The 12,958-nt window shown below is 30.2% G+C and overlaps 1 protein-coding gene across 3 annotated transcripts in view; it reads right to left on the bottom strand.

Annotated features, from left to right (window-relative positions):
* The window catches only part of LOC106477908, a 59,903-nt gene that overhangs the window by 14,739 nt on the left and 32,206 nt on the right, over window positions 1-12,958 (bottom strand). For all 3 annotated transcript variants that reach the window (XM_022381529.1, XM_022381527.1, XM_022381528.1), the window contains exons 5-7: window positions 9,559-10,515; window positions 4,139-4,449; window positions 724-859 (exon numbers count right to left, since the gene is read on the bottom strand). In XM_022381529.1, coding sequence (XP_022237237.1) covers window positions 724-859; window positions 4,139-4,449; window positions 9,559-10,515 — 1,404 coding nt within the window. The remainder of the gene's footprint in view (window positions 1-723; window positions 860-4,138; window positions 4,450-9,558; window positions 10,516-12,958) is intronic.

Below are 12,958 nucleotides of genomic sequence, written 5' to 3'. Positions count from 1 at the left end.
CTTGTGCCCAATAATGCATAATTTCATTTGATAAACACGTTTAGATTGAATGGTAATTTATAATCAGTCACAAGAACGTCGAATCTGAATCACTTGAAAAAAACACGGGGGTGCTTAACTTTTTTCCAGGTGTATATATATCATAATGGAATTTAGAAAAATTACATTCCAACAGGCTATCAAATTACTGACATAAATAGTGAACAAATGAAGTCCTGAAATCTAACTGATCACATTCTTATATTTGAAAAAAAATGCCTGTTTTCTACCACCAAGACAATTTTCTCTATTATGTTAACACTTTCCCCAGTTCTGTATGAATATAATCTACTAATGAACATTTTGTATGATAGTCAAAAAATTACGCATTAACTAAGGTGCCTTCAACCATAAAAGCTCATCTTTTTGTTATTTTTTATAAACTCAAATAAACTGTTGCATAGAAATATAACTTCTAAAATCATGTTTAGCTTCATTTATTGAAGGCTAACTTTCCACATGCTTTTCCAAATGATTTTAAGAAATGTATTCAAACACCTTACTGACAACAGAGGACATGCTAATAAATCTAAAGCTTTTTTATGAAAATGCTTCCTTTTTTTTAATAATTTAGTACTTTAAAGACCTTATATTTTCTGTTTCTCAGAAAGAAACTAACACTAAATGTGTTTTACCAGTTCTACTTTTACTATTCTAAATTTTGATAATCTCCTGTTTACTTACCTGCATGACTTCTATAATGATACATCAAGGTTGCTTGTGCAGTAAATGTTTTGTCTTTACAAATCTGGCATACAAGAGGTCCTCTTTCTTCTTTTTTCTTGACTCGTAGAGCTCTAATACACTTCAAGGCTAACTTCTACGGCGATAAAGTTAAAAAAATATATTATTATTGCTTTCTACTAAATGACAGTTAAAATAGTTTATGAAGTCTTAAAAGCAGTAGAGAATGTCCAAATATAAATTTTCCTTTCTGCATTGAAAAGCAATTTTGGTAAAATATGGTTTTTAAGATATACAGAATACTGGAAATAATTATAGAAATCATGAGGAATTTGGGTATGAAAGACAAATATTACTGTCTAAAAACCAACTGCATCATCTTAGTTATGTGATGATAGTTTACACTGTGACTGATTGTCATCTAACCAAAAAAGCCTATAAAATACAGGTAGTAGCACTAGTATGAATTCAGTCGAGGCTGCCAGGAATGAAATACTATAAGACAAGCATGAAAAATTAAAACTTTTGGCTAGCCAAGGATATTCCATTCATATAATTGTGGCAAATGTCAATGTTTCAGTAGGAGCTGTATGCAAGACTTTGAAAATGGTATGTGAAACTAGCACTGTTAATAAAAGAATGTCAAAGTTTGAATTAACAAAAAGCCATACCTGCACCTGCCATAAATAGAGATAACATTTTACCTATGCCATAAAATTTAAAGTGTCATTAACTTCATAACTAAAACAAACTCTATACCCAAAAAACAAAACTAACATTAAGCCTTCTACCTTTTTTCTGTTGCAATTAATTTTCTAAAAAGAGGCAACCAAGAGTGGAACAGAACCCCAAATGTTCTAACACTGCAGTCTGCAAACATGCACAAAAAACCTACATGAAAATCAAGAGAAAATATAATTTCTCTGTAAAGAGAAAGTTTAAAGCATATGAAGAAATAACATAATATTGGAAAAAAAAGACTGCAGAAAGATCAGCAGAGTGAACAATAAATTTAAGCCTAACCTTGTATCCGTAGAAGATAGGAGTTCAACAGAAATAAACAACAACTGATCAACGATAAGCATCGTAAGCATGCTCACAAGGTCATACTTAAAATCCAATTTCATGTTCTTCCTAATTGCCTGCCTTGTCTTCCTTACTCGTTTTCCAGTATACTTAAACACAGCCTTAAAAATTACTGGTAGTGTATATATGTGTGTGCATGTATTGCATGTATATGAGTCAATTTAACAGGTTAAATTTATTATTAATTTCTATTTTGTCATACTTACCTTACTTTCTTTTCCAACAGTTTTCTTGAATATTCTTAAATCACCACTGTTTGCTGCTTTTAAATGATTTTTTTTGTTTCAACATTATGGTTCTTCTTCAACTTCATACATTAAAGTCTGTTGGAAAAATACATCTGCTGGTGCCCATATTGTGTGAAGATGATTTCCACCATGTGAAATGAGACATATGATTACCTGCTCTTGTGAGTACTGACTAATCACAAGTGGCACTTCATACAATGCTCCTCATAAACAGCAAATGGTGGTAAATATTGTGGCTTGTCAGCTGTATGTTGACTGATTTTGTAAATTTTGTGAAATATCTTGGTTGTAGGATTTACTTGCACACAACACAAGTTGCTATCACACTTTACTTGCATTAGTATTCTACTTGTGTTTTTCAAGCATTATATGGTAAATTTTCAACCTTAAAGTGGTCAAGGTAAAAAACTGAATCTCTCCAAAAGTGATGTTAAAATCTCAGAGTATGTTCTTTACAAGACAGACAAGAGCAGATTACATATCTTGCCAAGACTTTGATATAAATAAAAGCAAGAACATTACCCCAAGAAGAGTAAGTGAGGATATATACTTTTTAGATATGGATCTATGTTCAAACTGTTTAGCAATAATCAATGACACTTTGCTTGATAGCAGAGAGGAGAATGTTATCAGAGTCAATGTACAACAGCTATAGTGAATCATGGTGGAGGAAATCAGTACAATTTTGGGGGTGTATCTCAGTCAACAGTGTCAGTATTCTACACAAAACTGATGACACTCTGATTTCTAGTAAGTACACATAGATATGACAATTCATCACATGCGGTTTTATCTTCCAGTAAACCAATGATCCCAAGCATACAGTAAATATCGTGAAACGATATATTGACAATAAAAACACTGATGGAACACTCACAACCACAGCTTGGCCTGCATAAACTATTATAAATATTAGTATGGCTTTAAAAACTGAGAAGGTTAAAGCGTAACTAAAGAAATTGGTTGAATCATGAGTAATACAGGACATTTGGAACAACATTTTACAACAGTGCATTAATAAAACTATACGACAGAATGAAAACAAGGTTTAATGTTGTGTTCATGAAAATGTTAGTGCATTGTACAAGTCAACGGATTTTCTTTTGTATTCACTGTGATGATATTTTGCACCATTAATAATTTGACCATGTAGTTACCTTCATGCATTAATTGTGACTCCTGTGTACATATATATAGCCACTGTGTTTCCATAATTATTTCCATTACTATAGTTATGCAGGTTTATAAGCAATTACAAGTACATTAATGTAAAGGTTAACTATTTAGAGTGAAAAAAAACAAAAATTTATTTTCAAATTTAAAGTGCCAAAACAACTTTCACAGCAAGTTTACTTATATATATACCATGTACTAAAACAAAAAAGGTACTAGATTAATTAAATTAAAAACATAGGAAGGACAAACTGATTTTTTTCACAAAACATTTACAACGATTATACTCTAATCAGTACTTTTCTGATAATGACAATTGTGTCATAAGCAAACATACTCATATTACTTTAAGAATTGACATCAGAGTTCAGTTAGCGTTAATAGTACCGAATAGTGGATCATCACATCAGGACATAAAAATTATTCATCCCTTGTAACTTATGTTGCAATTAAAAATAAAATCTTGATCTCTTAGTCATTTGACTATTTTTCATAAATAAAGGAGAGAATAAATATTGTGAAACTTATGGATTCATAGCTGTCACTAAGAAATTATCATTTAAGTAGAATTTTTTTTTAGTTGTTCTGAAAATTACAGAAATGCTAGTTTACCTGAAAGCTGCATATACATGTACTAAATACAGTGGAATGCCACTGACTAATGACAAGATAAGTTGTACTGAAATGAAAATCTTGATTTTTCTGATGTAATATAACATTTGAAGTAATTGAAAAAGAAAAAATAAATAATCAGATTTAACTGCAGAAGTTATTATTGAAAAATGACTAGTCACTTCTACCTTAAAATAAGTAATTTTTTCAAAAATATGTGCCGTGAAAAGTCTCAGTATTATCTAATTAACATCACATTATTGCTTAACAAATAAATGACAAGTAAGAAGTATCACCTTTTCCCATTCTGGAGTAGCTTGTCCTGCATTTTTATGTTTCTTTGTTTTGTTCTGATATTTTTCCTTGGTTGAAGGATATGTATCAGTAATCTCAACAACATTTTCAGTTCTTGGGTCACTTTCACTTAGTGAAAAATTATTATTGTTTTCTTCTTTATTCTGTAGTGTGACTTCTTGTGGAATAATTGTTTTCTCCATGGGAGAGAGCCTATTCATTTGACATTTATCACTTGAGGAACTATTAGATGTAGAACCTTTGAGTGAAATTACATCATAGTTTTTTGTACTGTCTTCTGCATCATAAAATCCTAGAAAAAACATACAATTTGCAAGAATGATCACTTAACAAATAAAAACATACACTTACAATTAAATACGTATTTGTTATATTCACAAACACTATTTCTTACATGCAAGTACAATTTCAAGTATAAATGTTATCAGGTAAAAAAGAAATTTCAGACTGATATTCTCTTTTATATCATTTCATTGGTGTAATTTGTGGTTTGTAAATAAAATGAAAGCAGAACAATGGAAATATCTTGTCAGATGACACAATCTAAAATGTTGCCTGATATTAAACTGAATCACGAAAATGTATAAAAGTAAAACCTTTAGTCAACAAAAGTTTATCAAATACTTAAAACATAAATTACACAATTTGCATGAAAGCAGCAAGCATACTTGCAAAGAATATAAAATCATATTTTTGTGAAGAAACCAATAAAATATACACACTAAATATTTCATGCATTCATACACTATAATATAACCATGCATCAGGGATGTAAAAACTTTTGATGAAACACCCTCTGGCTAGAACACATTCGAAATGTACTACTCCAAACTGAAATTTTTATTAGTGCAATTTTTTTTTTCATTGTAATGACTAAATTATTATATACACACAGCAAATATAAGCACATCTATATTCATTGAAACGACTTCACCCATAGTGTTACTAAACTAAAAATTATACTTTTCACTATATCATATGTGATGCAGATGTAAAATCTCTGGCAAGTTATTCAACTTACAAGTAAAATGAATTCAAAATAACCACATGGTTATCTAACATTTGGAATACATTTTATTTTCCATCATACCTAGAAAAAGCTGCATATTTCCAAGTTCGAGTCATTTCTCCCAAACACAACAATTTCATCTTGTCCCAGTAACAGTTTGCATTAAAAACAACTATTTAAATCCAGGCAAAAATAATTACATAAATTAGAAAGTTATAAACATGAAACTAAATAAATGGACTTTTTAACTTACAAGCTGTAACTTAGTCACACAGGCTACCAATCTTACAAAACTTTTAGTGACAGTAAATATTTACCAATTTGAAAGAAAAATAACAAAATTATAAATTTTAATACTTAAATATGGGCTTGGATTTTACAACATTTCATGCAAGTAGAATTCCACTGGACTCAGGCTAGTACACAAGGAATTCATGGTAGTCTAAACGTAAGCTTTAATAGTAACAGGTGGTGGTCTAGCAGAATTTTTACACCAATGATCTATGTAACTTTGATACATGTAAAGTCAACAGTGGAACTTCCAATTATTGTTTAGTGCATTTGTATGCAGTTGTGTGTACATACAGCAACACTGGCTTAGGTAAAAACAATAATTTATCATGAATACATACACATTTTCTTATTTATTTAACTGTATTCCAATGAAACATTTTGTAGACAAAAAAATTACATATTACTTCTAAGCCTTTTCATCACTGGTATTTTAAAATAAATTTGTAGTGTAATACTTTTTGAATATGTAATGTATAACAATTGATTTTAAACTATTCTGGCCCAATTCTAAATGGACAAGCACATACAAAATACAAGTATGACTTCATGAAGTTTTTTTTCTAAATTTGTAAAAACTGCTATATCTTATAATGGAAACATTGCAACTTTCAAATACTATTTGAAAAACTGCATTAAACAAATCAAAAACAGCATAATTTGAATTAATATATGAAGATGTATAAAATATACAGAGGCCATCTATCCTATCAATCATTTCATTGTTTCACAAAATCCTTCTGTTATCAACTCATACACACGGCTCCTAATATAATACTAATTATTATCATATGTGGAGATACATTTTTACAGATTGTACATCAAAGCATAACAAGTATATGGTATTTTCAATCTGCTCAACATCTTATGTGTTAAAGGGCTAAGCAGCCATGTCAGAAACACCTATGGGTCAGGTACAGGTGTCACTACTGACCCATGGGAAGGCAGTCAGCCAGTAACATCTGATGGCAATAGGACTTTGACCAATTATGAGCCAAACAACAAGATTGACTGTCACTCTTATCCTACACCCTCAGCTGAACGTGCAGCATGTTTTCAGCAATGCTAACACATAAGCTTTTGATCTTTCAATCCACAACCATCATACCACACATAAGCCATACCAAGAAAAAACTAAAGCAATACATACAAATTAGCTCCACAAAGAAACTGTATCTCTTTTCTATGTCCAATGATAATATGTGCATTTGCTTTGTAAAAACAGATTTAACCCTTTCCAACCTAGAGATTTAGGTTATTACAAAGGCAAAATGATGACATCAAGCTTTGAAAAATTATGTGTGAGCCATTCCTTCAAATTACCTCCAAAATAAAATAATAACTAAAATGTTGAGACTTTATGGTTTCTTTCCATGCAAGTTTTATTAACATGTGTTTTGAATGAAATAATTAAAAAAATAAAAACTGCTAGTCCTAATTTTTGATTTTAGATGGTGGAAATCATTACATTTCTTACAATGTACCAGACGTCTTGATGCTAAGTGTGACTTGTACAACAGTAATGGTTTTCTATTATTTGTAAGCCACAGAAAGAATTTCCCTTCATGTTCATTACTAAAGTAATTCTCTTCATAGGAGGGTTACTATAATGGTGCCTGAGATGGAGGGGTTGTCATATGACGAGAGATTAAGATCTCTAAAATTGTTTTCTCTTGAAAAATGAAGAGTTAAGGGGATCTGATTGATGTGTTCAAGATTGTAAAGGGAATTGATAGTGTTGATGCATAATTTTTTTTTCATAAAAGGTGAGAATAGTAGGACTAGGGGACACAAATATAAATTTTGGCAAAGTAGGAGTCATCTTCAGCTATGACAGTTTTATTTTTCTATCAGAGTGGTTGGCCTCTGGAAAAGGTTGCCTTCAGATGCTGTGGAGGCAGTAAATTTAAATGAGTTTAAGAGAAAGCTAAATAATTATATGAGTAATAAGGGCTGGCTTTAAGATTATTATTTATCTTTTTACTTAATATATTTAATAGTTTTAGTGTAATTTAGAAAATGGGACAGCCAAGATGAACCAATAAGTCACTTGTTGTTCCTAAACATTATGTTATGTTAACTTCAGGCCATCATCAAGTTGATCAATGCTAGTATTATATTTCCCACTTGGACAAAGGTACAGAGATATTACAATTTTGAACACATATTGATAAATCAGTACAAGGAGGACATAAATATGCTTTATGTATAAAATACTGTGATAAATACAATCTATTTACATTAGTTTTAATACTTTACACAATTTTTTATTGTTCCATTTCTTTCAACAAAGTGTCTTAGCTCTTGATGTCATTAGGTTTACTATGGTATATGTATGAAAACTGGCTTTGAAGTTAACAGTTACATGGATCATGTGTAATGGCAAAGTAAATAGTTATGTTATGAAGTGTTCTGAGCTCTTGATGTCATTAGGTTTACTGTGGTATAGGTATGAAAATTGGCTTTGAAGTTAACAGTTACATGGATCATGTGTAATGGCAAAGTAAATAGTTATGTTATGTCGTAGTTTTTATTTTATTATAAAACAGAAATTGACATTTTAAAAAGTGTTACAGTTACCATGCCAAGTGTTTGATGTCTATAGGTTTCAGATACAGTGCAAGGCTAAAGGTGGTATCAACAACAGATTTTAAAGGGTTAAGAAAGCACCTTGATAGATCATTTCAAATCTAACCTGCAAAGATTTCCAAAGAAGGCATGCCATATATTTTTCTATTTTGCACCAAGATTTTACATCATGTTATGAGAATAAGTGTTTGCAGTGGCATATTTTGCACTAGCTACCTGCCATAGAATGACAATACCCTCATTTCATATTTAAATTTGATCATTTACGGATTTTTTGTTTTAATGAATGCATCAATTTTGGTTATATTGTTTCAGTATATGAACTGATAATGTTGATAGCAAGTAAAGATATTTTACAAAAGTACGGTAGGAAATAAACATAAATGTTATGAGACAACCAGTGGCACATGAATAGGTAGGGCAGCTGCCCCAGAGAATAGGCACCCATAATTGATATTTTAAATATTGAAATTAACGGGAAAATATTCTGAAATGTGAAAAATGTTTTCACTGGTTGGTGTAAAGCGAGTTCAACAATACATTTTATTCCAGGGTCTTTTGAGATTCATGTCACTGCAAACAACTAATCTGCACATTACAGTCTGATTAAGACAAAATGACTTATCAGCACCAAATAACTTTAGAATTTATAAGACTTAATTTGATTTCAGAACAGCAGTGAATAAATAATAAATATCAGTAACCATACTCTTCACAGGTCAGTCATGTTTCACGATTCTAATAATGATGAATGGGGTTATGCCCGGAAGGCTAGACTTAAATATGCTCAGTGTAACACAATTGAATTTTCAATGGCAGTTTAGTTATGGTATGACAAAACATCAGCATTATTGGTCGTAGTAATCTTATTTTGCTTTTGTGAAGCAGATTTACTTTTTAACAATATATTTATATGACATTGGACCTATTTTTATTGCACACCCTTTTGCAAATGCAATCAGCAGTTGGTCTTGGTTTAGGCTATGTCCATTGTTACAATGCTATGATCGTGACAGACTACCTCAAACAAGAAACTATAAAAGTCATTAATTGACAAGAATAAAGTCCTGACCTAATTTCCATAGAACACCTCTGAGATCTCCTTGAATACAATTTGCATTAACACTTAAGCCAACTACAAAACATTCGACAAGTTATTCAGTCAGACCAACTTGAAAGAATTTATACTGAAAAGATTGGGACAAGGAATGTAGATGAAACTTATTTATTAACTGTATTCAGTGAATAAATAGAGTGATTGTAAAATAATCTTATCTCTGATGTTCATTAGGTTGATAAAGAATTTAATAATAAAATCTTCTCCCTTTCATATTTTTGGAGTAGCTTATCTACATTTATACATACACCCATGCATGTGTATGCTCTTTACAATATACCTGAATTTACATTTAACTTATCTATATACAAGTATATTTGTAAACTACCCTTAACCAGTGCAAAATAATATTTTATATTCATTTAAAAAATAGATTCAACATGCTAAATATTTACCCTGGGTAGAGACAGCTTTGGAAAACTGTGAAGAGTGTATTTCTAGTACTTCTGAAACATTGGGCAACAATGGCACATAAACAAAAGGAAATGATGGAGTGGCAATGATCAAATGTGTTGCATGAAAATTTAAACTGTCTGTGTCTTCCTTTTGTGTAGTTTCATCTTCTTCGGAAGACATAAATTCAAAATCAAATGCTACCATTCCTCTTTTCTTTCCCATAATTGAAGTATAACTATGATCATGATGAGGTTGTTCTTTGGTGTCCATAACAAATTTAATAACATAGTTAGAGTTTGAACTCTCTAACTTATCTAAAGCACACATTGAATCACAATTATTAATATTTTCTTTTAATGATTTATTATAAGTATTTCTCTCTAATGATGATCCATTTTCCAAATGAGAATCAAAGTGGAGAACCATAGATGATGTTCTAACAGAACAGTCTTTCTGTTCAATAGATGAGGAATGGCAATTTTTTAAATCTGGTATTTGTGGTAGAACAGTTTTATCTGAACTATCACTGTCAGAATCATCAGAAGAGTTCTGATTAGAGCTTTCTTCCTCACTAGACTGTTCAGATGATGATGATGTTTGAAGATACACTTTCTCAATACTAGCATTAATATTATGGACCCTATGGTCTTTCTTACTTGCTTGCAAAGCTCCATCAAATTCTTTCATTCCATTATGAGAAAATTTGTTTCTACCATTCTCAACACTAATTCTGGATTTTATACATGAAAGATTAATGTTTTTAAGCTTTGTAAAATTATTATTGACAGGCAGAATTTGTTGACCTGTATCTTTATCTTCATTCTTTTTCTTATTTACATTCTTTACTTGACATGACCGACTGTTCAATGTATTCCTGTTACCTTGACCTTTATCTTTGATAAAAAAATTTGTACGTTTAGAGCATACTTGTTTGTTTTTCTTCTTTTTGTCTAAATCTGAAAAAAAAAGGAAACAGATAAAAGAAAGATTGCACAGACCAAAAATCTTAATATTCTAATATCTGAGAAGTTTACAGTATACAATAACTGCATAGAAGCAAAAATATTTACATACAAATATAAAGCAAAATTATATAAATAAACAATACCTGGTCCTTATTTGAAATGCATGTTATATTTTTCACTCATGTAAAATTAGATCTCCATTAAGACTACAAAACATGCTTCAACTGCTTAAGTATTAGAGCAGAAAAATATAGCTTGAACACACTATAACAGTGGTAAATACAGAATAGGAAGTTATAAATCCATAAATACAACCTTTTAAAATTAAACATATAACAATTACAGGAACTGTTTAATGAATTTTGAGTATGTTTTTAGTAACTGGTTATCATTACTGCTTAACCCTACAGACATGGGAGGATCAAAGTGTACATGACACAACCTCTTTAAAGAGTAACATCTAAATTTAATTGGCATCAGCACATGGTTTATGAATCAAGTTTTTATATTACATAAGTTTTAGTTTCTTGATTTCAAAAGGAAATGCTTAAATAAATTCTTAAGTTGCACCTTTAAGTCACATGATGCAATGGTGCTCTATCTTCTCACTTATAAGTGATTCAGATTATCTAGTTAATTAAAAACACATACTATAGATATTAAAAAGCCATGATATACAATTTCGATCTATTCTTGCTTTACTGAGGTATCACCATATATATGTTCAACCATTATGGCACACCCTTCCCATATCCTCTGTCTATAAGAAATGTCTACAATTCTCTCTAACATTGCTACTGGACATCTTTATAATGAACAGAAGAAGCACATTCTAAACTAACTAAACTAAACAACTGTGTTATTTTAATGGTCAAAGCTGATAGTCTTCTAAATGACTATCACTTCACTGTGTCAGCTAGAAATATACTATTCAGCCAATTTTTTTTTTTTCTCTTAGTAATACCAACTTTAGGTCTAAGTATTTAAATATTACTAAAATAAGACTATATACTTAAAGATTTATAAGTAACAAAAATTAACAAAGATCAATCATTAATAGAAGTTATAGTACACCTTTGGTGCATGGTGTAAAAAAGATCTCACTGAGCTTTTATTCTAATACTTTTCTCCTAGAATTCATTTGATGTGCTTACTTGCAAAACCTGTACAGTCAAGCAATAAACTACTTTCAACTATATACATTTTGGTACAACAACTTATTAACATTATTATTTAATCAAAGTATACCTGTTTTGCTTATTTTTTTAAATATGCTTTCTTCAATTTGTTTATTTATGCAAACATGGAAAATAATGTCATTATCTCCTGGTTATAATGAATATAATGCAACTAAAATTTCACAAAGTATGTTGTTTTTAATAGTGAGTGAAATACAAAAGGAATTTCTTTATTCTTCTACCATGAGCCAGTAAACAAACTATGTAAGAAATATCCCATTGCTTTAGTTACATTAAATTAGACAAATTGTTTACAGTGAAATTATAAATTACTTTTATTTATCATGAAGTAATGATTCATGTATTTTCTGATAATAATATACCCTTTTATTTTTGGCTAGTGTTAAAAAAATTATTGAAGTTGATTATGACCATTTAACTCTCTCAAAACGGGCTAGGTCAATCTGACCGACCACGTGACCTCTTTGTACTCATTTAAAGTTTTTATAGATTTAATACTTCTAACTTTCAATGTAGTATGTATATCTTCACAAAATTTGGCAGTCATTCAGTTAACATTATAAGTCTTTCACATACAAAAAATCATATTTTTAGTGAAATATTTTTAATAAACTAAAATAAACATTTGTCCATGAATATATTGAGTATTTGTTTTGAATAGTCCATGTGCAAAGCAATTTTCATGTTAAGATTAAAAATACTTTTTTTGATCTCAAAAATCTCAAATTTCATTTGTGTATTCTCTAAAACCTCCTAAAAACATCAAATGTTTGTTTCCAGTAAAACTTTATATTTTATCTGTTGTTTTCACTACCCTATACAAGGTTGGTCAATTTGATTGACCTCATACCCCCCCCAAAGAAAAAAATCTAAATAAATCTAAAATCTAAATTACCCTCTTTCTTTCTAGAATGACTTCAAATGTAGGTAGTGTGAAACTACATTCATTTATCCTAAGTAGCTTTAAACTCACAACAGTATACATCTAGTTATAATTAAATTATATTGTTTTATTGCCCTTTGATTGCTCTTTGAACCATGTCTAACTACTATCTGCACCATTATAAGTTGTAAATCACTCAGGGAATGTGCAGCTCATGTTACACTATCAAATTTCATTACCCACAAACTCCCCCATTGCATGCCTCTTAAAACAGGATGTGACAGGCGAGTGTGGCAGAAGAGGACTGATTTTCTATTGATAGCTCTAGTAACCAAACAAAATTGAAGGCTAC

This window comes from Limulus polyphemus, unplaced genomic scaffold (assembly GCF_000517525.1).
Source record: "Limulus polyphemus unplaced genomic scaffold, Limulus_polyphemus-2.1.2 Scaffold171, whole genome shotgun sequence".
Classification (NCBI taxonomy): domain Eukaryota; kingdom Metazoa; phylum Arthropoda; class Merostomata; order Xiphosura; family Limulidae; genus Limulus; species Limulus polyphemus.
Note: the sequence above shows the minus strand (reverse complement) of the source record. Positions and strands in the feature narration are given on the sequence as shown.